At 33.5% G+C, this 26,657-nt stretch overlaps 3 protein-coding genes across 6 annotated transcripts in view; 1 reads left to right on the forward strand and 2 right to left on the reverse strand.

The window, feature by feature from the left end:
- Nucleotides 1-11,369, reverse strand: part of LOC134255824 (protein FAM13B-like) — a 27,180-nt gene extending 15,811 nt beyond the window's left edge. Inside the window, 4 exon segments of the mRNA XM_062738373.1 lie at nt 1,047-1,143; nt 7,891-8,009; nt 8,605-8,677; nt 11,278-11,369. Coding sequence (XP_062594357.1) covers nt 1,047-1,109 — 63 coding nt within the window. The 5' untranslated portion in view covers nt 1,110-1,143; nt 7,891-8,009; nt 8,605-8,677; nt 11,278-11,369.
- Nucleotides 11,370-13,945: 2,576 nt separating this feature from the next.
- Nucleotides 13,946-22,902, forward strand: LOC134255878 (STAM-binding protein-like). Of its 2 annotated transcripts, none has more exons than XM_062738466.1 (10): nt 13,946-14,045; nt 14,336-14,558; nt 15,537-15,612; nt 15,746-15,838; nt 16,357-16,760; nt 16,913-17,087; nt 17,343-17,480; nt 17,680-17,792; nt 18,091-18,193; nt 20,881-22,902. In XM_062738466.1, the coding sequence occupies exons 2-10, from the start codon at nt 14,341-14,343 to the stop codon at nt 20,944-20,946; spliced, it is 1,386 nt and encodes a 461-aa protein (XP_062594450.1). In that variant the 5' UTR covers nt 13,946-14,045; nt 14,336-14,340; the 3' UTR covers nt 20,947-22,902. The 2 variants fall into 2 exon arrangements, with proteins under 2 accessions (XP_062594450.1, XP_062594449.1); XM_062738465.1 differs by having other exon boundaries at nt 13,952-14,040.
- LOC134255879 (glutathione S-transferase 1-1-like) lies at nt 22,669-25,257 on the reverse strand. 3 transcript variants are annotated; one of them, XM_062738468.1, is made up of 6 exons: nt 25,037-25,257; nt 24,741-24,946; nt 24,344-24,523; nt 23,646-23,704; nt 23,415-23,559; nt 22,669-23,270 (listed from the first exon to the last, which is right to left on the reverse strand). In XM_062738468.1, the coding sequence occupies exons 2-6, from the start codon at nt 24,795-24,797 to the stop codon at nt 22,983-22,985; spliced, it is 729 nt and encodes a 242-aa protein (XP_062594452.1). In that variant the 5' UTR covers nt 24,798-24,946; nt 25,037-25,257; the 3' UTR covers nt 22,669-22,982. The 3 variants fall into 3 exon arrangements, with proteins under 3 accessions (XP_062594452.1, XP_062594453.1, XP_062594451.1); XM_062738469.1 differs by lacking the exon at nt 24,741-24,946; XM_062738467.1 differs by lacking the exon at nt 25,037-25,257 and having other exon boundaries at nt 24,741-25,009.
- Between the last annotated feature and the right edge of the window lie 1,400 nt (nt 25,258-26,657).

The raw sequence follows: 26,657 nt of genomic DNA on the forward strand, positions 1-26,657 counted from the left end.
TGTTTTTGCTAATTGTCATTGCAGGTCTTTTATATAACTATTGAAATTTTTTGTCAATAACAATTTTTAAATATCCCTAACACTGATAAATAAATCTACTATGCTAATTCAGCATTTCCCCTATCATCACTACTGTTTTTTCTTACATAAGTAGCCAATGACACTAAAGTACAACTCGCATAGCAGTCATAGCCTTCACTTCACATGGTTTATAGTTCATTCACACCAAGTGGGGATTTTGCTTCATCTATAAAAACCAGCACTAAATTCACAGAGACACAAAACTATGGAATTTATACTTAAGAGTACTGGATGTTCTAAGAAGCATTTCAAAAAGGTAAACAAATTACAGGTATTTCAGCTCATACAACACTTCAAGCTTTTGACATCAACAAAACTTAGAAGTGCAGAAAAATTCTAATTTTAAGTGAAAATATGCCTGAACGTGTTTTTTTTTTCACTTTTCTCTGACACTTGAAGACGAAAAAAAAAAATAATACAAAGAAATATAGGAGAGCTCTGCCTACTCTACAGCTGACATGGTTTTCCCATCAGATATTTTCCTGCCATAACTACCAAGTAAATATATTTTGGGTGAGATCTATACACTGTCAGTTCCTTAGTGATTATAGAATGTGCATAACACTGAAATATTTTAAATGGTTATCATAAGATTTAGAGCATGTACAAAGGCACTTGCACTTTTAAAAATCAATTTTTTTCTGAATTGTTTTTTATAGTCAGTCAAAAAAATCTAATTTCATCAATTAATCACCAAATGGCAATTTAAAACAATTTCCTCCTTAGTGTCAAATTGAAATATTTAACTATTTTGATTGTAATTTTTTTGTAATTATTAATGACCAGTCCATATCTATAAACTTAATTATAAGCATTATGGATTTTTTTCCCTCATTTAGTAATTGAACCTTGATTTTTACAACATTGCATAAAAATGCAGATCGCATTATAAGTATTATATTACCAACATCCCATGCATATAATCTTTTTTTATATAATTTAAATGTAAACCGATTTTCACTTACTGCTGTATGAATGCCTTGTGTGGAATACAGGTCTCTGGATCCTTCCTTGACATTAACTCTCATTTCGTCCCCCCTCAGTCTCTACTGGTACTGCATCCTACAAACAGAACAGTACACATTAGCAGGTGCCCCTTCTATTCTGTCACAGTAAGCACTCACAGGATTTACTGAGACCATCCATCAACTGTTCTCAGTAAGCCTGTACAAATTACTCTGTACAGGTTTACTTATGTCACGATATGAGAATGAATGACGAGACAAACCTGTGAAAATGACTTCTATTGGAGGTTACTGATTTATTGGCCTATATATACGCTATACTCTCAATCTTCTTTTCTTAGAAACAATACTTTAAAATTCAATTCTTTCATAAAATTTTAAAGTATCAAAGCTACCTACTTTTGAGAAGAGAAGAATAAGAATTCAACAAATACTTTTCATTTTCTCCCTAAAAGAAACCATCTGTCCCTTTATTTTTACAATTTTTCTGATTTTCAACCTTCTGTGATCTCAATACTGGCATAAAATCTATAACTTTTATATAAATCTGCAGGACTTTATCTCCGAGCTGCCATTCTGGTATTGAACCACCAGTTAGGAATTCTGATTTAATATACACCCACTTTTCTGTTCGTGTAGATTTACATCCCTCCAGACAATTCTTGATGCCAAAATCAGTGACAATAAGGAGGTAAAAAAAAAATAAAGGAAGAAATATTATCAAAACAGTTATCTCATGCATCATCTTTTTCCCTAACCGAATTCCTACAAAAACATAACTGCTGCAATCCCTGCACTCCTTTCTGTTGGACGCTTTAATGATAAGAAGTAAAAATAAACAAACATGACAGTAGGATGCAGATGATTCCTTAATCTTAAAACAGATCTCCAGAGGAAACTTTATGAATGAAAAAGAATGTTTACCTGGTTTGTTACGATAAGACAGGAGATTTCCCAGAATTTTCCTACAGAGTGGAGAGAAATGTTTCTCAAAAAAGAAAAGAATTCCAAAACCGCTACAGCAGTAAGGGGTTTTCCACTGGCACAATAATATTTGGATGTTTAAGCCATTATCTGGTCAGAGGGGCTGGTGTTTATTTACATCCGTCAAGGTCACACTCTCTGTCAGACGAAGTCCTGAACACTTTAACATTCTACAACGTGTCTCTCAGAGATCCAGAGATAAGCTCCAAAACACATAAATGGAGTTAAAAGCTTCTGGCTTTAAAAACAGTTGGTACAACTGAGAATTTTATCTTTCTTATGATTTAAAAACTTCCTAAGAATGAAGTTATCAGTATATTTCACTGACTATGAATTAAATTGCCAAGTTTAAATGCATGTTATGAAATCCAGATTACCTAAATATTATTTTGGACTTGCTTGAATAACTCTGTAGATCAAGTAACAATAGAAGTCTATAATCTTAGCACCAGGCCACTCTATTTCAGTTTGTGTTCTAAAGGCCCTTTGAATGAGAATGTGCCAAACACACTGGCAGCATTCATTAGAAAAAATGCAGAATGTTTTGAAGTACTAAATCCTTGTAGTCACCAACTAAATGTCAGCACAACTCACAAATACTGTAAACCAACTTTTTTATTTGCGACGACTTTATTTCGCGATTTACCAGGGGTAAACTACTTTGCGACGATTAATTTTCATGATTAAGCTTTTTTTTATCTGTAGTTAATAGACACAGAGACTTTAAGGACCGGCTGGCAGCAAGATATATTCGCGATTACGAGGCTCTCGCAAATTCGTGAAAATTTCTCGCACGCGAATAAAAGTTGGTTTACAGTAATCAATGATGTAAACTTATGTTATGATTCACTTCCTGATCTTCTGCATCTGAAGTTGGACAACTTCTCAAGAATTTCTTTTTTTTGGTCAGGTCTAATTAAATCAAGTATACATATAAATCAATAAGAAAAAAACTTCAAAGTGCTGCATAGACAAAGATGACAAGTCATTACTAAGTAAAATAAGACTCAATTACAAAGGACATAGAAATTTCTTATAAGAATCACCTTTATAAAATCCTGGTAACAATTATTTATTCAATCCTCTTGCTTGTGGCAACTTTTCAATGTTTTTCTTATACAGATATAAAGAATCTTAGTTATGAGGAAGCAAAATTCAAGGTCTCATTGACTTAATTATGACTTAATTTTACTGTACAATGAGTAATGGTCCTATATATAATTATAGGAAATAAGGTTAATAAGCATATATAAAACATAACAGCTGTTGATGTTACATAACATCATAGATTATGATCCTACATCACATTAAAAGTAGTAATCCTTCTTAATATTACATGTGGTGACACTACATAACATTACAGGAGATGATCCTTCATAACAGTAAAGGTGACAACTCTACTTATCATTATAAGTGGTGATCCTACATAATATTACAGACGGTGATCCTACATTACATTACAGATGGTGATCCTACAGAACATTACAGTGTAGTGATGGGGAATCGGAAAAAAATCAGAATCGATTATCGGTAATAATCGGCTGGGCATAATCGATTAATAATCGATTATAATCGAAATTTTGAACTTTAATGAAATTAATATAGAAAAGTTAAAACTTGTTCAGATTTCTGTCAGACTTTTACAAAATAAAAAATTTACTTACATAGAATATTCAAAAATGTTAAGATTTTTTTTTTAAAAAGTGGAAAATAATATTTTGTTTACTTAAAAAAAAAGGACTATTAAAAACAGAATGGGAATTTATTTTTTATAAAGTCCATGCAATGGGTATTTTACTGATATTAGTCCCACCGTTCATTTCATACATGTATGTATTTCTTTAAATTAGTTTTAATTAGTTAAAATTGCAAGTTTTCCAGTTCAGTAAGACATGTATTTCTGATTATAATTACGTTTAAAGATTGACTAGACTATTTACCGTTTTCCATTGTATAGTTAAACCTTGCAATATCACCGTTTCCTACTTTTAGTCTGACCCCATATTTAATCATGGCGGTAAAAGTATCAACAAGACACAGAATCCTTCCATGTTTTCAACATTCATCACTTCTTTTATGCTCTTTGCACTTGGATTTGGTAATAAAATTAAAGTATGATAATTTTAATTTTTGTTAGCGATGTCGGCGACATTTATTTTATAATCGATTAGTAGCATTACAATCGATTACAATCGTTCCATCACTATTACAGCGGGTGATCCTACATAACCTAACAGGGAGTAATCCAACATTACATTACAAGTAGTGATCCTACATTAAATTACATGCAGTGATCCTACATTACATTACAGATGGTGATCCAACATAACATTACAGGAAGGGATTCTGTATAACAATACAGATGGTGATCCTACATTACACTACAAGTAGTGATTCTACATTACATTGCATGTGGTGATCCCACATAAAAGAAGAGGTGGTGATCTTACATTACATTTCAGTTTGTGATCCTACACAACCTTACATGGGGTAATCCTACATTACATTACAAGTAGTGATCCTACATTACATTTCAGGCAGTGATCCTGCATTACATTACAGATGGTGATCCAACAGAATTACAGATGGTGATCCTACATTACAAGTAGTGATTCTACATTACATTACAGGTGGTGATCCTACATTACATTACAAGGGGTAATCCTACATCATATTACAGATGGTGATCCTACATTACATTACAGATGGTGATCCAACAGAACATTACAGATGGTGATCCTACATTACAAGTAGTGATTCTACATTACATTACAGGTGGTGATCCTACATTACATTACATGGGGTAATCCTACATTATATTACAGATGGTGATCCTACATTACATTACAGATGGTGATCCAACAGAACATTACAGGAAGGGATTCTGTATAACAATACAAATTGTTATCCTACATAACCATACAGGGGTGATCCTACATTACACTACAAGTAGCGATCCTACATTATATTGCATCTGGTGATCCTACATAAAAGAAGAGGTGGTGATCCTACATTACATTTCAGTTTGTGATCCTACACAACCTTACATGGGGTAATCCTACATTACATTACAAGTAGTGATCCTACATTACATTTCAGGCAGTGATCCTACATAACATTACAGATGGTAATCCTACATTACATTACAGATGGTAATCCTACATCAACAATAAGTGACGTTGACATTCAAATCAAGGCATCATCTATAATGTCAAAAGGAACTTAATCTAATCATCATTGTATGTCATTTTCTTGTAGATATCAGAATTGGGATATTTGTGTTTTCCTCTGAGGATTAGACAAATCGGTACAGGGGCCAGGAGTGATGCACAACATACCACTGAATGACACATCAGTACACAACGCAGCTTTAAAACAGAATGTATCGGTAGTTCTACAACAAATTCCTGGCTGACTGATGGACCATTTAACTCTATAACCGACAGGACAACCCAGGCCTAATCTGACACTAAAGACATTTCTGATTCTTTGGAGAGAAAACTAAGCAGTTCTTTCATTCTGAAAAGTGTCATATTGGTGTTATCTTTATGTTAATTCCAAACAAACAAAACACATTAAAAAAACTTTTTATATATTGAAATTAGAAAATTTGCAGTAATAATTAAGAGTTATTGATTAATTTCCTTATATTCATTATCTAATGAGCAATGTGCAAGTTTCATGTTAACACTTTTATTTATTGTACACTTTTCCATAAAATATCTAGTAAATAAATTTTGAATTTATAATAATTGTCTTTAAGAAATATGCTAATAAGGTATTTCTTTTATATCTCATACCATTGGACTTATTCTCAATGAACTGCCCATTTTTTGTTTTTTAGTATCAAATACTTTTACGGAAAAGCCATTCAATAAACCATTCCTGGCCATTCTAACCAATCATTCACTTTCAACAAAAGGACACCAATGAAAGGTTGCTGAGAAATTAAAAAATATGTCTGGCAAAGTCTACAATAAGCAACAGTCTAAGTAACCTAAAAGTACACTGGGAAAAGTAATAATCTTTTTCTGAAGATCAAAACTTACCATATGTCATAGTTTTATTGCTTTTTGCTTTAATGTTACTAAATTGGAAGGATAGTGTGAGAGTGAAGAATGAGCCTGAATAAGCCAATAGAAGAGAAAATATTTTCAATCTGCAAAATTCTAATATTGGATGAATGGACAGGTGAAGACCCAGAATGTTGACATGGAGAAGGATATGGAGATATCGAATAATATTCAATATCAATGTCCATAAAACATTAACAATACAAAATGTGTAAGAGGAAAAAAATGAAACATCAGAGGAGAGATCAGGTGCCATGCAGTCACCTGACAAAATCTACATGATGCTGATGGAGATAACAGAAAGGATGTTAGGGGAAATTTGTGATATCTTTGATTGGCCATGATAAATTAGATATACTTAAAAATAGTTCATTTTCTTTTTTCATTCTGTGCAGATTAAAAATGAAAATAGGAAAAAGATGAAAAATATGTAATATTATAACTGTATAAAGGGAAATTTTTGCTCCCGTTTTATTTTCGCCCCTTTCGCCCTTGCCACAGGTTAGCGAATTTAAAACAAGTGAAATTAAAGAACACAGTATAAATTCTTAAACAGAACTGGGACTGGGCGAATTAAAAATGGCAAATTTGTAAGCAAGTGTAAAAGGGTGAAAATAACACGGGGCGAAAATAATCCTGTATACAGTATATATATTCCATTGAAAATGGACACCTCAATTTGAGACAATCCTCTATCCTTGTATAGCCACTAACCAAAGAGTTAGGGGTCTTACATAATTTATATTTTTTAAATATTACAATATTTATGTATAGCCACTAACCAAAGAGTTAGGGGTCTTACATAATTTATATTTTTTAAATATTACAATATTTATATTTTTATTTAAACTACAGTTTTCTATTTTATTCATCGTAGCATTTAATTGATTCAAATTTCCTTATAGTTTTAAGTTAAGCAGATGGCTTGTAAATACTACATCTAGTACATTGTTATCTAATTATATTCTTTGAAGTCAATTTAGTTAATCCCCTGTGCAATTATCTTTTGTGACCCTGAAGACAGTATAGGTGTCACAGTAATTAACACTTTACCTGGCCATATAAATCTATCGTACAGATGTCAAAGAATCTTGAGTAAATCAAATAATCACTCAATTTACCTTAAGGCTAAGATTATATTTTATCAAAACAAAGAACAAGAGATAATCTCAGTAGTAGTAGTTTAGCAGTAAGAGAGTTAGGAGTTAGGGCTAGAGCAGGCAGCTGGCAGACCCAGCCACAGGATTGTAAATAATGTAAAATCACTCCTTTAATAAAGATGTAAAGAACATTTTATAAATTCTTACTCCTTGACAAGTCCATGTCAAGGACAGTAACCATGTCTATTGGTTACAAGTGTAAAAGTGTTGAGGCCAGGTGTGCACGTGTGTGTAATAGGGTGCACTACTTATTCCAAGTGGACCCCTACCCTCCCCGAGTGGCGGTCACACTAGCATTCCTAGGACTTTATTATTGATGAAAAGTTATTTTGTTTTAAATTCACCACTTATCTCAATAATTTTCAAAAATAACATTTTATTTTAATGTGTAAAAAAAAACTTCAAAGAAATATATTCTTTCAGAATTTAGTCTATTCACTGATAATGTACAGGCTTTATGCAATGAATACATACTTGAATATCAAAATACTAATCAAATTCTTTTAAATGCATAATATTATCAAGCATGGAATTGCTAACAATGTTATTGGAAAATCAATCTCTTCAATTGTATGAAGCAACTTCCCAGCAGTTAATACAAGAGAAGCAAGAGAAGATAATTCCTACCTTGCTGCAGTGTCCAGCGAGCGTTGATTTCCTATGGCTGTTTGAGTGAACGACAGGACAAAATACGTAGTTTCAACATTCAGCTAATTCAAAAGATTCTGTATGATTCCTGGATATATCTGACATAAAAAAAAATAAAGTCAGTTTGAAAAATGGGAAAGTGATATTCTAGCATCTCCCACTGTAACACTTCTGTTTGAGTATAGAATAGTCAGTATGACACTGCCCTACACTGCAGACAGTCTTTAGAGAGCACATAAACTATATTGATATTTTATGTGCTGCTTTATAATATACTGTTCTACTTCTGGCTTCAGTAATTTTATGCCAAGTTGAGGAAAATCTAAATCTATTGCAGTCATTTAGAAATCAAATCATATTTGAAATATTTATACAAAATACTGAAAATAGAAACACTTAATGTTGAAAAAATTTCTGATCTAATAAAACTTCTTCTAAATTGTTTATTTTTGATGTGATAATAAATTAACATTCTGGAATCACTTTAATTAATCATTTGATGGAAGGTCTCACTACTACAATAATCATGACCTGCCCCACTTACAGGACTGGTTCTATTCAATGCTGAAGAAACACAATTTGTAAACTAACTTAACAAAAAAATCATATGAGCTGACTGAGATTGTTTTGATGGACATAATGATTTCTGTAGCAGTAGACTTCAGACATGCTGGACCACTGCCAGTAATTTACTTTTTGAATGAAAAAGGGCTGCTGTTTTAATGAGATTACATGCTGAGCAGCTCACAAGAGTATACTTTGTATCCTGTGGAGAAACGTTAATTTATATGTTCAATATTCATTTGTAAAGTCTCAGAGATGCCTCTGTTTACACCTAGCTGTTCATTGTAAAACCATGACAAGGAAGTCAAGCTTAGAACCAAAGCAAAATATATCATTCAAGTTTACATTGTTAGAAATAAGGTACAGGGCTTTAACCAATACATGTAATAAACTGAAAATCACATGGTATAGCTTAGTATAATCCTTTTAGGAGGGAAGAAAATAATAGGAGTAGGACTAAACATCTAGGACAAAAGATCAAGAACAGATTGTAGGACACTACTGGGGACATGATGGTATTTTCTCAATACATCAAAATCGTTCTAAAACCTTAAAGAATATTGTTGAAGCTAAGAACAGACTAAGATTCCTTATCCTATTATAAAACCATCACATATTCATATTACATATTCTAGGCAGTGCTTCCAAATAGAATCTTTATCATTATGAAATCATGCAAACATTTTTCCACTGGTCTATATTCTACAGAATAATAATTTCTGTTTAATATGAGAGTAAAAAATCCCCCCGACTTTTTGCATCACCATTGCATGTCTTAATTGATCTTCAAAATACACTGTGACAAATTTCCGCAAATTTTTCTGACTGTTGACATACCCTAAATAGATTTCATGTGGGAAATAGTATTCTCTAGTAATTTTATTGTTGTTACACTATATATATTTCCTTTTATGTACTGTAATGCTAATGGACCAGTTGCCGCTGTAGACATGTGCCTAATTGACATGTGAGAAACAGGTAAACATTAGGTATATGTCACCTGTCTAACCAGATACAAACTAACGAATGCAATACTGACAGATTATTTATACTATTTCATTGTTACTATTTTTAACTCAGGGAAGCTATTATCCACAGGATATTTTTTGTCACCTGAACCTATAATTCAAACTACAATGCATTTCAAAGTTATGTAAAAACATGTCCTAAGAATATACACTGCACAGTGCACATTAATGCTGCAACTGCAGGTATTTACTCCCCAGAATTCTCCCCTCTGTGCTTCTGATAGAATTTCTGATACATGTGTAAGGACACGATGTCTGACAGTAGAAAGGAGTAGGGTAAATGTTAATGGCAAAGTCAACATAAACTTTGGTATTTGGTCTGTTATGTCCTAATTTATCAACGCATTATAGAATTCGGAAGATGTTAGGTTAGCCACAAAATGGCACAAATGAAGTTATAATGTATAAACTACCTGGAACTCACAAAAACAGTAGCACAAAGTCGTTAAGGACTGGATGAACTTTGATATATTTAATGAATGCATCTAATTGACTTAGTTACTAAAACGTGATAATCAAAATAAACTACACACAATGGCATTAATAATTTCCAAGTAAAAATATGGTTAAATCTCAGACAGTCAAGGCCAAGATAAATGCTGACGTAAAATAAATGCCAGTGATAGTCAATTCATCTCAAGAGTAATGTTTGCCAGTTTTAAGTCAAATTAAAGTTATTATCAGTATCACTTGCTGTGGGAGTGTGCGAACCACACCTCATCCTGATTAACCTATGTGTGAAAATAGATATGATCTAAATAGGTCGTATGACAAATGTGAACATGTCTAATTTAGCAAACACATGCTACAGTCCAACCTAACCCAAATAGCAGCATGTGAATCACAACTTCCTGGTCTAACTGTCAATCATATTAAAAGCCAAAATAAGGACTGTCCTTGACAGAAATAAATACATCACTCAAGGCAAAATGTTGAGACCAAGTTCAATTCCAATAGCAGTACACATTTTTTGTATTTCAATCTAAATCTGTAAGAGTGGTTTATAGTAATACAGTAGCTAAGCAATGTTGAAAAATGTCATTAACCAATTTAAACATCAAATATCAATGTAAAGGTGAAAAGAGTGTATTTTATAAACATTGTCAGTGTTGAATACATGCAGCAATATCTAATTAGTTTGAGGTTAAGCGATAAATCAAATGTAATGATGACAATATATAAAAATAATTTTTATGCAACAATTTACTTATTACTGCAAAAATACAGAAGACATTTTGAATAAAAACTTTGATACATTAAAAAAAATAATCAAATTGTGATACCATTTCTCATGCAATATGTGGAATCATTGCATGAGTCAGCGAGTACTGTAGATGCCACTCTTTCATGATGCAATTGACAACAACGGGACTGCACATTTTCTACCAAGTTTAAAAGTTAACTAAGAATTACTAGAAAAGGTGCATTTTATTATTTTATATAATTATAACCACATGAGCACAAACTCTGTGACACAGCAAATATGTTTGGGAGGAAGACATCTCACTACACAAGTTCTATCAATTGATAATTGCCCTGTACAAATAGGACTGGATGGCATTTGCACTTTTGTCATAGAAAAAATCTTACAGAAAAAAAGATGTGACTCAATCACGAAATATTTAATTCCCTATTATCCCTTCCCCTGTTCCCTCTGCTTGCCTGGAGATGTCAATTTCTGTCCTGCATATGCAGTTTAATGATGATATGTCTCAAAATAATTTGCAGATCACAACAACAATTATTGGTAAATGTAACAAAAAAGACAACCTACCCACAGATATGATGATTCCAAATCACTAATTAAAAATCTGAAAAATTTCGTTTGGACTCGCAAACTCTTTGGAGCCAATCGGTAATTTCCGTCGGATAAGTCTCGCACCAAATGCTCGTGATGCACTAGGCCTATGATTGTCTTTTTAAAAAAAATCTAGAACATTACCTGAATAAATCAGAATGTGCTCTTTATCAATCATCATCTATCAACCGTTAAATGACATAAAAAATTATATTAAACTTGAATTTATAAAAATTAATTAACTTGTACATTTCCATTTCGCGTTATATCTTGAGTGGCGGATCAAGAGTTATTCAAAGAAAGGGGTGGGACACTATATGCAGTGTTGTTTGATTGTTTTAGTGCCTGGGTTATTATCATGATTATAAACTATAATAGTTTATGTGTTGCAAAAGCGATGTTTCACAACAACAACAAATCTCATTCCCATATTTTATTTTTGCGCAGGCAATTTCACATGTATAAAAAGAATACGTGTTTTTTTTGTTTCTTTAACTCCTTTTCTTCTATTTTAATCTCAAAATGTTCAAATTAAATTTTGAGAGGAAAATAGAAGAAAAGCAGGATGCAAGCTCAGGTTCTCAAAACAGTTTTTGGACTTGTATAGTCCAGAAAAGCTCCTCGATTTTTTTTCGTAGGTAGCGCAATAGTTATTTTTCCAAAGAAAGAAATCAAGAACAGAAAACTTTTCCGATATACGTATAGAAAATTATGAATTTTCATCTTTCAGTAATTTTGAGTTTTATTTACAGGCATTCAAATCCTTACAAACAAGGAAGTATTATATGCAGGGTCCAATAAATGTTCCACCCAATTAAATTCACCGTAAACCATAAAGTCCTAGGGCATCAGATCCCAACCTGTCCAATCCTATTATGATTATTCGTAATGAAATATTGTTTAAATTTGATTAAATGTGCAACCTAACGGCTCAGTATGGAGAAGTTTCAGTGCAACTGCATATTCAAAAATAGGTGTGAATAAAATGTGGAAACATGTGTTAAAAAATTACAAACCCTTTTCCCCATAATTTTCAAAACACCAAAAGCGTAAAACAAAGAATACTCTTCTGCCCTTTACACACGACTGCTTCCTCAACAAAAATTGAACTCGCTATTTTTCATATCTTGTGACTGGTCATCTATAAAATTACTTATCTAAAGATCCTTTTTGATTCTTCACATAAGTATACTCTAAAGTTGTGGATATTTAAAGTAGGAGCTGGATCGAAGGTTCTATAATATAGTCTTTGAAGACCAGGCCCGCAAAAATGTCGGAATTCCGATGGGCACTAATTGCACTCCCTTTTTAGGTAACCTGTTTTTATTTTTCTATGAAAAAGAATTATTAAAAAAAACTTTAGAAGACAAGAAGAAATCTCTTGTTTTAGCTTTCAACTCGAAATTTAGATAGATCAACGACCTTTAATTAATTGAAACAGAGGGTAGCTTTGTCATTCATAATCGTGTCATGTAACATGTCGACATACTCCGGTGAACTCGAACTTAAAGACAATAGTTTGTAACACCTGTTTCATGTTTGAATGTTTTACTGGCTAAAGGTAATAATAGCCGAACTAATTATAAACGGTATGTCTTCAAATTGTCAAACGTCGACACACCCACCCATCCACCCTTTATATCTATAACATCACCTGCACTCAGATATAGATTTTATATCACAGACACCTGTTTCGGTAATAAATTTTTAACCCATACTGAGTATAATAATAACACAAGTGTTATTATTATACTATAGGTTAAAAAAAATTCCGGAACAAGTGCCCGTGGTTTACATTTCCAAACTGATTCGATACGCAATAGTATACTCTGCATAAGTACCAAGAGTACCACTGACAAATTAGTTGATGCTTTTATCACCCTTTGGTTTTCTCTTAGTACCGTCCTGTTCGCTTTAGGTATCGGTATTTCAACAAACCTGATAAAATTTAGCTTATCACAAAAACTATATAATGACCTTCTTTGTAAATTTATATACATGTATATACAACAGATCGTCTGGTCATATGTTTTTTAGGTTACGTGTTTGATACCATTTGTTGGTTCTCGCTATTTTAAGCATGTTAAATGCTATATTTGTAGACCTGGTCAATACACGGACTTAGATTTAGAACAGGAGATTCTTACTTCTCACAGGCACTTGATCCCACCTCTGGTATTTCAAAGGTTCCGTGTATTTGCTCTGAACATTCACGATTCTTTAATTTTAACTATCCTCAAATAAATGAACCTATATCAGTATATGTATCTTCAACTTGAATCAATTAATAAATCTATTTGAAAATAATGATAAGTAGGTTAAAAAAAAACCATAACAGTAAAAACACATAGGAACGGCCACGAAAATACTTATACCATATTTTTATAAAAAGCGCTGCTCTTATTTATACTTTCTTTTTTTTTCTTTCTTCCATTTTTTTTTTTGGTGGGGGGGGTATTCAATATTAAATTATTAATGCTTTTTATTTCCTTTTTTTCGATGGGGACCGGTTGTTGTGTGTCCCCTCTTGCATTCAGTCTTTTCTGCGTTGACAAGAATTATATTTAGGCCTATTGTACTTGAGCAAATATTTCCCGACCAACTGTGCGACACATTTGTGGTATGTCCTACTTAAAGATTTATCATTAATAGAGCATCACGCAAAAGAAGTAAACAAAATGTTGGAAGAAAGTTTGCAGATGACAAATTATTTGTAAATAACTTACTTAGTTCCTATCGGTAAGGTGTGATTATTTTTATAACGAAATCATTAATGTTGACGTTCAGGTCTAATTATGGGCATGATTAATTCATGATCAATGAGTATCTTCCAGTCTCAGACTGAGTCAGAGTCAGTCTGCATCTGCATGTAGTTTGAAAGCTGAAGTTGATTTTTTTTTTTTTTTGATATGATAGATTTGCATGAAAGACTGAAATTTATTTTGAATGGATAATCATATTTTTGCTCTCTGTAGTAATTTTCACAATTTTTAATGCAGTTTAAATAATGTTTTTTTAAAATTAATTTTCAAAGGTATCATGGCACAAGTTGCCAATGTTTCCCTGACCTCCCACATCAGGGACCCTGGGGCTAGGGTGAGAGAATTATGTAACTATGCCTGTAAGGTGGAGATTGACCCTCAGATTCCCCCTAGGAGGTACCTCAGATCTGGCCATGAAATGCTGAGGATGGCAAAGGTCTACCAGGATGAAAAAAACTATGAGCAGGCATTTATCCTGTATACAAAGTTTATTTCGTAAGTTTTTTGATTTACTTTGATAATGAAGAAAATGTCTGCATGTGTAGTGACAGTACTATCAGTAGCTGCAGAACTGTAGCTCTCTGCTTGAGAAAATTTGGACAGATAAAGCAGACATCTACAGATCCAAGCATTGTAAAAACCTTTGATTTACACTGACAATTTTTTGTCGCTACTTTAGGTATGTATTTCGTGTAGTCTAAGCTTTCTCTGGCTTTTAGAATTGTATCCTATAATAATTCATATATTAAATCTTATATTTGATACTTTATTTACCTTTTAACGGTCTGAAACAGTCCTGTATATAGTTTTGTAATGTAGGTATAAAAGAATTCCCTTTCGATGTCCGTAACCACAAACAGCCATTTGTAAGCATTTAGAGGTAAGTAAATTATCAGGAATTGAAGTTTAATGTATGATTATATTAGTTATCCAGGTTCAATCAAGGGTGTACGGGGATTTACCCCGGGTTTTATTCCATACACCCTAAAAGGGTGTATAATTTCAAATCTTGATTGGACCTGGATAACGAATTTATTTACTTTGTACCCATAAAAATGCTTTGTAAACATGATTTTTAGCTTTTATCATATAGAATGTATGCATTGTGACGTCACGTTTATTTACACCCGGCTCAAGTCGGGTGCACGGATATTTACACCCGACTTTGTAACCAATCAAAGCTCGTGTTACAAGCTAGATAGGAAATAAATTATCAAATACTATTTAAAATTAATTTCAAATCTGGGAAAGCATAAAATACAAGAAAAAATACTCGTAGTGAGCTACAAATAATCGGCAGCGTAAATCGAAGGTCTTTACCATGCTTGGATCTGTAGCTCTCTGCTTTATCTGTCCGAATTTTCTCAAGCAGAGAGCTACAGTTCTGCAGCTACTGATAGTACTACTGTTAAAATTTTTTTAAATACAAATTTGTATTAATTATTTTTTTTAACATAACAGTTTTATTTTTAGTCTGTTTGTGGAAAAATTACCCAAGCATCCTGATTATAGCTCGGCCCCTGCTGGTGATGTTTCAGCAATAAAGAAGGTAAGTCTGAGGAGGAATTTTATTTTATCTGTGTGACAGATAAATTTATAATCAGCATTGCACAGATTAAAGTACAGCAGAATCAACTGGTGTGTGATATACACTGAAACTCATTATTCATTTTACATTAAAGAAAGTAAAGCTTGTTTTTCCCATTGCCGAAGAATTGAAATCCATTTTGAAAAAGAGATACACAGAAATTGAAAAGAAGCGCGCAGAAGAAGAGGTAATAAAAATGGAAAATTCTGAATAACTCAAGGGTAGACTTTACTTTACCGGTCCCCAGATCCGCAAGATCCTCGTGCTCATTGGACTATGACGTAACATTTACGTCACTCAACTGAAATATGTTAAATTTGCACACTATTCGACTGATTAGGGTTAGTCTTGCACCCACCTGAGAGATTAGGGTTAGTCCTTGCACTAGTATTCGACTGATTAGGGTTAGTCTCGCAAAGGCCAAAAAACCTCGTATTTGAAATTTTTTCGGATCGCTCACGCGATCTCCTATATACTGAAGTTGCCTTCGGCGACACTTCATTTTAGCGCGTTTTTCTGGGGACCGGTAAAGTAAAGTCGTTCCTAACTCAATCTTTATGTATATCAAGAATTCAATTTATATCTGAAAATCACAAACACTATTGTAATACTTGAATATGCCTGGGTTTTTTATACCAAAAAAAAAGAAATTGCCTCTTGCTTTTTAAATTATGAAAAAATTATGTTGTCTTTGCTTTAAATTAGCGTATTATACAAGAGGAGTTAGAGAGAGAACAAGAGAGATTGAGACAGGAAGAGGAAGTTAGACGACAGGAAGAGGAAGCCAGGCAAATACAGGCTAAAAGTGAAGCCGAATCAAAATGGCTGGATGAACAGGAACGCAAACTTCAGGAACTGAAGGAAAAAGAACTACTGAAAAATATTGATCAAGACAGTGAAAGTAGTGAGAACACTGCGAAAAATGACAGCAAGGAAGGGTTGAATAACCAGCGCCCATCAGCCACGGCGGGGAGTCTGACTTATATTCACAATGACTTTGGGGAGAGACCAGTGGAGAAAAATCTGATTAAAGATTCTCAGTACCCAAGTATTCCTGATAGAGAGCTGAAGAAAAACCTAGTCATCTCTGATTACTCCACCCCAACCATGTATGTTTCAGTTGGAGACAGAAGTCTGTCAGATTATCAAATGCTTAGCTCTTATGATTGATATTTCCTGAATCTTACTAAAAACAAGACTTTCTGAATTTGTAGAATACTCCTACTTTTTATTCACACATTAACAATGTTTGTTTTTTTAGAAATGGTGTTCCAGACATTGACAGAAGCACCAAACCTGACCACTTTACCAGTACTGGCTTCTCGGGCCTTCGGGAAGTTGTTGTCCCGTCAGATCTGATGAGAAAGTTCATGGTGCTTGCAGAGCACAACACCTTAAGAAATATTGAAACCTGTGGTATTCTTGCTGGAAAGTTGGTTAGCATAGCCTATATCCTGAAATGCCTGTACTCTTAAAGTTCAAATGTGTTGAGGAGCAGTGTTACTGCAGAATTACTTTTTTTTTCCAGCATTTTGTTACATGATAAAACAGTTAATTTTAGCTTTTAAAGCTGGAATAACATTTAATTTATGATTATCTGTAGATCAAAATTACAAATTTCTTGTGCTGTTTACCTGTTAATTCTTTATCTTTCATGACAGTCTGAATGCCAAGAGGTTTTTTTTCTGTAGGTACATAACAGTTTCCACATAACACATGTTCTGGTCCCTAAACAGACAGGAACTACTGACACATGTGTAGCAGAGGATGAGGAGGACTTATTTATGTACCAAGATCCGAGGGATCTCATCACTTTGGGGTGGATCCATGTAGGTGTATTCATCAAATCACTTATTGTCACAGATAAAGGGTTTTCTGTCTGCGACACTCCCAGCAATCAGGATTTGCAGGAGAATGATTCAAATCACTTAGTTTTAATTTACACATATAATCTATTAAAAATTGAGATTTCGTGATTTTCATTGTCATCTTAAATCATATAAATGTAGATCATGCTTGATTTCGTAGACACATCCAACCCAGACTGCCTTCCTGTCTAGTGTTGACATGCATAATCAGTATGGGTACCAGGCTATGTTACCAGAGGCCATAGCCATTGTATGTGCACCAAAGTATAATGAGTAAGTAATTTTCACTGGGTGAATAAGTTTCCTTTTCTTTAACTCGATTTTATTCTCGGATTATCATACATTTGAACTTTGGTGTCTGAAACACTGATATATTGAATACCAGGGATAGGTAGAAGTTGTTTTGGAGTTCCAACTACTTATTTTCAAGTATTTTAACCCTGGATATCTTGAAACCTTGGATATTTCAAAGCATTTTCTTGGTCCCAGCAAATTTGACTTAACAAGGTTTAACTACACATTGTAAAGTTTTTCTTGGGGAAGCATTTGAAATCTTATTATATTTGGACAGGACTGGGATATTTACTCTGACATCTGATCGAGGCCTTCCAGAGATTGGACAATGTAGAGAGAGAGGATTTCACCAGCACACCAAAACACCACCATTGTTTGATGTAAGTAATCAGATAGAAAACAGGTAGTAACAGTTGCTTATTGCTCATATGGAGCATCCTCAGGAAGTGCAGATTCATGTGTGTCCAAATCATGATCCCCAAGGGTTAATGTACCGTAATTTACGGAATATAGGTCGATACTTTTTTTCTTGGATCCGCTGGGGTTGACCAATATTCAGAATTTGACCTATTTAAGGCTCAAGTTTACGAAAAATGACCCCAAATCAGTAAAATTTACGTCAATTTCAAAGCAAATTTGTGCCACTTTCGTAACTTTTTTGATTATTTTTCACAAAAAAATTAATGCCCCGGTAAACAATAAAATATTTATTCTATAGCTTTCTTACAAAATAAATTCCATTAAATATCCGTTGATGACAAAGGAAAACAACATTGCTTCATCTATGAAATAATTCCTCAATGTATTATCCATTAACATCATGCAGTATCCATCTTGTGAAGTTAGGAAGTCGTGATCGTGTACTAAAAGTAAAACCGCAACCGTATCAACATTTAAAATATGGAAATTTTTCACAATCACAACTGTAGTGTTTTTACCATTTATTAGTAGCGATAAACTGAAATAGTATATTAAATATTCTTTATTGTCTTATGTTTATTAAATGTAAAATGAATGAAATAATTTGTTGCCATTCAATTCCTAAATTTAATTACAAAAAAAGAAAGAAAAAAAACGAGACATAACTGTTCTTTTTTTTTATTTTAATTAATTATAATACCGGTCAAACGAACTTACCTTGAATATACCGGTACTCCCATACGTTTTTGGAAGTTATAAATTCATTTATTATAAATTGGCATACAAAGATTGGCTTCTAACAGAATTTTAATTGTCTGACAGATAAAGGGATTTACACTGTGTACTCAAAGGTTAACACCTGTGTCAGTTTAAATGCCTGCGGGGCATGATTAAGAAACCCACGTGCCGTTATAGGATATTAGTGTTACACATCATTGAACAAACAAAGCCGTGAAATTCATGTTGACAGTCAAATTGGGAATGTACTCTCAATTAAATTTATAGATTAAACTTATAGATTTTTAATATGATTTCAATTCTTTGCTGTTGCTTGATATATACATTCAATGGTCATTTGCGTGTTTTAGCAAATCCCTGGAGAAGAAAAATAAAAATGGCAGACATCGAAGTAATTGTCGTCCATCAATAGATAATGTCTGAATAAAATTTATTAGGAATGTGTCCAAGTTGTTCTGAAATCAGAATTACTATTCTTTGGTCTCAAGTATTTCCCGAGTTATAGCTGTAAAATAATAACATATTTACGTGTTATTTATGCCTCTGATTTAACAACAGTGTGAAACAACGGAGGCATTGAACAGGCAAGTTGGAGAAAAATAAGTAGTAACACAATTCAAAGAAGTTTTAACAACATTTTTTTTAAAAACTTTATTTAAATGCTGTACTCATTAAAATACCTGTTTATTTTCTTGATACGTTCATGTCACGGAATAACCCCAGTAATTTTAGGGGTTTACCTGTTCCGATACATTGTATCTGCGTAAGAATCTTTAGAAAACGGGAAACAAAGCCTCGTCCTATATACACATGTAGTAAGTTCGACCTATCTTAGGATTTTTCAAAAATTAAGGCTGAAAATGAGCCTTTCGACCTATATACCCCATCGACCTATAATCCCGAAATTACGGTATGTCTATTACTGTGAAATCACTTATTTTCGTAGGGGTTTTATATTTGTTGTTTTCGAGGTATGAGCAGACCCACAAATAAATGCCCACCACGAAATGTAAATTTAGATATGCACAACTTCTAAAAAGTTCTTTATCTACGAAATCAAATCCCAACGAAACAAAATTTTTTCCTCAAACCACGAAAATTTGACCCCATGAAAATATGTGATTTTACAGTAGGTATTTTTGAACATTTTCAACTTTTTCTCAGATTCTGCTGAACCATTTTTTAATACTGTAGAAGTGGAATTTTTAGTGAGATGCAAATTTAGCGATTTGTCCTTAAAATTCAGTAATTCTTTTTTTGCGAGAAGTATTTTTAGTGATTTTGTGGTGTAAAGTAATAAAACAGTTATCTCTTATGTGGCATAAATTGTTAGCAATATTTAATTTGAGCTATCTCAACACCCTGGCTAAAAATGTCAAAATTGAATCCTCGCTAAATTCCTGCTTATACAGTATGTAGCATTTATAGGTGAAGATGAACACAAATTTTGAATTTCATGGTACCCCTTCCCTGCAAGACTGGGAGGTTGGTCTAAAACCTTCAAAATCTTTTCATTCTTCAAAAATATTCTTTGCTCCTTGACTTGCGCAAACTGATGGCAAGATTGTCAAAAACAATTCAGCACTCATCCTCCAAACAGAACTGAAATTTATGGTCCAAAGGTCAAGAATTCTGGGAAGGGGTGGGATGCTATTGATCAAATAGTGAAAATGTGTAAATTCTTTTAAAAAATCATCCTTTTCCAAAATTGTGAAATTCATGACCCCCATCCCTGGATCTAAAGAAAGGGGGTGTGGTGGTTAGGTTGTATTTATTACTCATATAGATATAGTCCAAAAGAAAGCTCAAAAGGTTCCATTCAAACAAAGAAAATTACCACTTCAATGGGCATTATTGCAAATTATAATAGACATGGTATTTTGGGTCACATTATTTTTAATTCTTGTAGTCTTGTTCCCATGTTCGCGTCCTGGATACAGTGAGAATTGAAGTGGCTGACTTGAGACAAAAATGAGATGTCCTTTGGAAGATTCATCTGGATGAAGTGAAACTGAGTAGTATTATGATTTGTGGTGCTGAGGCCAGTTACGTTAACTTATGAACAAATCCTATATACATGGAACTAATGTATAATGACTGGATACCACATTCAAGTCCAAACGTATTGTTTTAAATTCATAGTAAATATAAAAATACATTGTATACTGCATACATTTTTCAGAAAAAAGCATTTCTTTTTAGATATTTGCTCTTTTTATGTATTGCCATTATTTATTTCAAAATCAAGTTTAACTTCATCCATCGAAACATGAGATAAATCAATGTTTTGTGAACATTTCATGACAAGTTATCATTAACAACTTGCATTCATAAGTACTTTTTTTTTATTCATCATGCCAAGATTATTTTTCTTTCAAGATCTTTTACTTAGGGTCCTCTCTGCTTTCAAGGAAACATGGTGTGTTAGTCATCTGAGCCCAATAACAGGCTTTATCAGGTCGAGACCATTACCTAATATGAAAGGCAATTTTCAACACGTGACGATGTCTTTGTCACACCCATTCTCCAATCAAGTGAATGAGTCCCAAAGCATGACAATCTACTACATGTTTACGATTCAATGGCGACACGTTGTTTTCGTCGGTTTACTGCACAATATTTAACTTGTCAACGGAAAAACTGTAGAGCTTCTTTATCACTTTATAAGACCGAAATTGATAGATTATATTCCAAAGACACTGCTCCATACTCACATTTAATATTGGAGTTGTTGTAGGTGATTAATAGTTGCTTCGAAAACCGTACAAACGCTTTGACGTTTGCATGTACATAAAACACTTTCTGATAATATTGAGGGGTTAAATAATAATTGCACACCTTCTCCTGCTGTCTAAAACCAAGGACCTATATACTACCTGCTTAAACTATGTACACGTATATCACATGAAAAAAAATCTCAATGTTTTATCGACACGGTAGCACCTACATCTCAGTTTGAACAATGGTTTAGGCCGATGTATTATAAGTTGATATAAGGCTTCATAAAGCAAATTTTGTAAATGTGAGCATAGAAATGAAAGATTATACATCATTTTAAATATTTCTTTCACAAATCTCAAAAAAGAAGTGAAAATAAGTTTCCAAGGGACAATTCAAATTGCCTTTTATTTTCAACAAGCTGGGTACTTGTAGTAGCCCATAATGCGTTGCGGCTCATTCAGCAGTAGGCAAAGTAAACAGATAGCCAATTTACATGCAAATTTATGCTGACGTCAGAAAATCTAGTGGTCTCGACCTGTTTATTTGTCAAACTTTTTTGTTTGTTATAAATTTATTACTGTATTTATTTTTTATTGAGATTGTTAGAACAGGCATTTGAATACCAGATAGTGTAATTAATTGAAATGTTAGGTCTAATTTTAGACAGAATAGCATGCAAGTGTATACCATAATAAAATCTGTGATTATAAACCCAAGAAATGTATAGTCAGACCTACTTTGTTTATGGTAGTGAAAAACTTCCTTCATAACACTATAACACAATACCATGTGTTCATGTTTGTGGAACTGTGGTAAAAATATGCTGGCCATCCATCTTCCAGTGTTTGATTTTTATTTAGAACTGAATTTTAAATGTATATATGTGTATATGTTTGTTAAACTATAAGAATGCTGTGCATTTTAAATATGTCAAGTGTTGTCTTAAAAAAATTGTAAAAAGATAGTTATCGTTCAGAGACTGCTTTCATTTTTGTTAGTTAATATTTTAAATCAATCACGTGGCATACACAGAGTGTAGATTATGTGGCATTGATGTTTTACATGTATGCATGGCTGTGATATTGTGCCCAAATAAAATCTGTAAATTACAATAACAAAGCAGGCAACATTTACTGTGCTGAAGTCCAAAATCTCCTGGGTTTTAGTTTAATGTTGATTCACTTGAAATAAAATTAATATGTGGATTTTATTCTCCTTTGTTTCTATTGTAAATGTATAAAGTGCAAATGTTTAATTATATAACATTGTGAGTATTCCTGGTTCCGTCAATCACTGAGGCGACTTCCACTCGTACAGTCCGCGATTACACTCGGCCCAGTAAGGCAGGGCCTTCATTCGACGGTACCATATCACCAGATCAGGCCACTGGTCCAGCTTGTAACCTTTGATCTCGGTCAGGGAGATATTGGTTGCCATGGAGATGTCAACGACTGTGAGGTTATCACCAGTCATGTACTGTTGTCCGCCGTCTAAATGTCGGTTGAGGTATTCGAAGGCTTTCTTCATGGCTGCCTCTTTGTCGGGATCAGGGGGCTTGCCTTGAAATAACTGGGGGTACTGTAACCCAAGAAAGGTTGAATTATTTACTGAATTCCTTGTACCATGTATCAAACAAATAACTGGGGGTACTGTAATGAAAGAAAGGTCGTAATTATTGAATTCATTGTACCATTATTAGAGATTTTTATGTGTTTCACTTACTGTGAATTCTGTCACTGTTTTGTACACAGATCCAAGGTCAAAGTTCATGAGTCGATCACAAATGGCCCTTTTTTGAAGGTCTTTAGGATATAAATAGGAGTGCTTCCCTCCCCATTTGCTGACCATGTATTGCATTATAGGACGACTAAATAGAAAAATCAATTGCATGTACATTTATTCGAGTTAATTTTACATGGTTACTATTTCACAGATGGAAGAATTTGCACTGACCTTTCCCACAATGTAAAATCTCCATCTACTAACGTTGGTAGGGTCATATCAGGATTAATCTACAAAATTTGAACAATTTTTACCTTTTAAATTCATTCAGTTATTTAAACAAAACAGTCCTGGATTGATATACATTTAGATAGGAGCAAAATAAAAAGTCCATTTTATAAATAGATAATCAGGTATGGGGGCCAATAATTGAAATATTCCAGAAAAGTGACCAGTTGTAAAAGGGGTAAAAAATAAATAAGAGAAGAGTTATGTACCCCTCATGTACATTCATGTAAAAACTGGACGTGGAATTTTTACATATTGGGCAATGAGAGCATCTGATTATTAAATGTAAACCATTGAAAAGTATTCACCGCACAAGACTTTATTGTAGAAAAAAGTTACAAGTTCTAAGCAATGTTGTTTTAGAATAGTACAATTCTAAAGTTTCTCCTTAAATTAATTCAAAGTACATAGTCAAACAGATATTCTGATGATGCTAGCCACTTCTGCGTTACCAAAGTTCTATAACCCAAAGCCCCCCCCCCTTCACTTTGACTCTTAAATCAAATGTTAATATATCATTATGTGGGTCATAATGAACATTGCACTGGACACTAACAATATGCCCCACAACAGATAAAAATATGAATTGATTGACTGTTTGTAGATACACTTGTAAGTTAGAAATACGCAGGTACAAGTACCTTTGCAAAGTCTGGCGTCTTGTGTTCGCCTTTGAAGAGGTCGATGTATTTGAGGTGGACTGGGATCTCCGCAGCCTTGGCCGTCATCCACGCCGCTCTGGCGGGGGCACTCAGTCCGTAAATGTACAGAGTCGGTACCCCGCCCCCCTTACCGGCAGAGCTGCTGGCTCCATGTCCCATCTGACAGAAGAAAACGATATTCATTTAAAAAATGTCATTTATTCAATACAAAATCAATATTTCACTTATGCTTTACAATCTATGATTATCTGTAATTTTTTAAAATTATAGTTTATAAATATGAATGTTTCAACAATTTCCATATTTTGGCACCTGTATAGCGGGATTGTCTGGGCTGTTCACGGATTGGGCTGTTGGCCACCCAATGACTACCTACCTTTGTTCTGACAATTATCTCCTCTGGTTTTTCCCTAAAACACAGGCACACCAACATTGGAAATCTTGTTCAGGAACAGGTGCTTGAAAACGACATTTCAGAGCCTTTCCTCCAAACACCACTGTTAGGGCAGTTGGTAAGACCAAAGTAACAGTCCATTGATTCGTCAAACTTTCAGTCCTTTCAATAATTGTCGATCCTTTTGTCTTTGAGAAATTAAGCGCGCATGTGAACGCATTTAAAACCAATACATGTTTGAAATTTGATAGAATTCGTAAAGTAAAAGGAACACCAACCTCTCAGTGAGGTAACGGTAGACATGTTTACACAAATGCCAGAAATCAGATCTCTGGGAGATAACATATAATTTGTAAGCTCTATTAAAGGACCTTCAATTGAACACTTGGTTAGTCCCATTTCTGAGGGTATTGTTTCTAAGCCACATGGCTGGACCGGCCATTAATAACTGAGACCTTTTTGACAAATGATCCAGGTGCATGAGTCTGTCTCAATAAATAAAGTAACGATAGAACGGGAGGTCTATTACACTGCTTAAATCCATGAATCAAGCAACATCGTTTTTGAAAGAGGTTTGAAAATTAATTAATTGACAATTAATACATGTATAACTTACTTGTAAAATCTTTGAACTGAAAACAGAATAAAAAGTTGGTGGGATCTCATAGGCGTCAGAACCAGGGGTGGGTGGGGGTTTAATTAATCTCCCACTCATTTGCACAAATAGGCAGGGCAAACACGGACATCTAAAAACAACTCTGAGGTTAGATCAGGTGCCATGGAGGAGTAAGAATTTTCTGCCGTCCGGTCACATTGTCATATACCCCCACCCCCGTAAAGACAAGTCCCTCAAGAAGAAATTATACATAAATTAAATCAAAATACAGAAAAGATAAAACAGAAACAAACACCACCACAATATCCCCCCACAAAAAAAAAAAAAGAACAGGAAAAAGCTCGCATATTTTAAAAAAAATCTCTGAAATTGAGTATAAATTATTGTTTTACACAGTTACACGTCCACAAACTGCTTCTTATTCCACTGCTGAAATTTGGAAGGAACGTTAAATAATTAAAATCCCTTTTCTTTTCTTTTGGACTCTTTGTTATGTATTTTTCATATTGCCCCCCTTTTTGTTTCCCTTTTTGCGATTTGATGCTCTGTAAGTATGTCTAACGTCCTGAAATTCCAGAATTAGGTCATCATGACACACATTTTGGTAAAACACTCCGAAAACCCAAGCCGCACCAACTGAAAAAGTTTTATTATTCTATGCGCCTTATTATCTTAAACATTCAGATATAGCGTGAAATTCCAAAAGTAAGTCACAGTGACATCAAACTTTGTCACTTGATGCATCTTGAATTCTTGGAGTGTGTCAGAATTGTTATGGGCCAAATTCATCATGACACACATTTTGTTAACAATGTTAATCTATATTTCACATCTGTAAACCATAGTTAACGCGATAACTATGTTTCACAACCGTAAACTATACTTGAAAACAATCATTTGCGATTGCAAAACTGAAAAAGTTTTATACAAACCGTTAACTATGCTGATAAATATAGTTTCAATTTGTGAAACTATATTATCTTAAACATTCAGATATAGTTTACAAACGTGGATATACGTTTATCAACAAAATCTATTGTTAACGCTTTATTACACACAGAAAAATTTAAATTAACATTCGTAAACTATAGTTAACAACCGTTAAATATAGTTTTACAGATGAAAACTATACTTAACAACAATGTTTACGGTTTGTAAACTGACACACTATCAATTGTGATTATTGCCATAACAATGCCTCAACTGACACACTCCAAGAATTCAAGATGCATCAAGTGACAAAGTTTGATGATTCTAAGCCTTAAATATTTTAATATATCGCC

Source organism: Saccostrea cucullata, unplaced genomic scaffold, assembly GCF_032062105.1.
Source record: "Saccostrea cucullata isolate Sc308-1 unplaced genomic scaffold, CSIRO_AGI_Scuc_v1 ctg78, whole genome shotgun sequence".
NCBI lineage: Eukaryota > Metazoa > Mollusca > Bivalvia > Ostreida > Ostreidae > Saccostrea > Saccostrea cuccullata.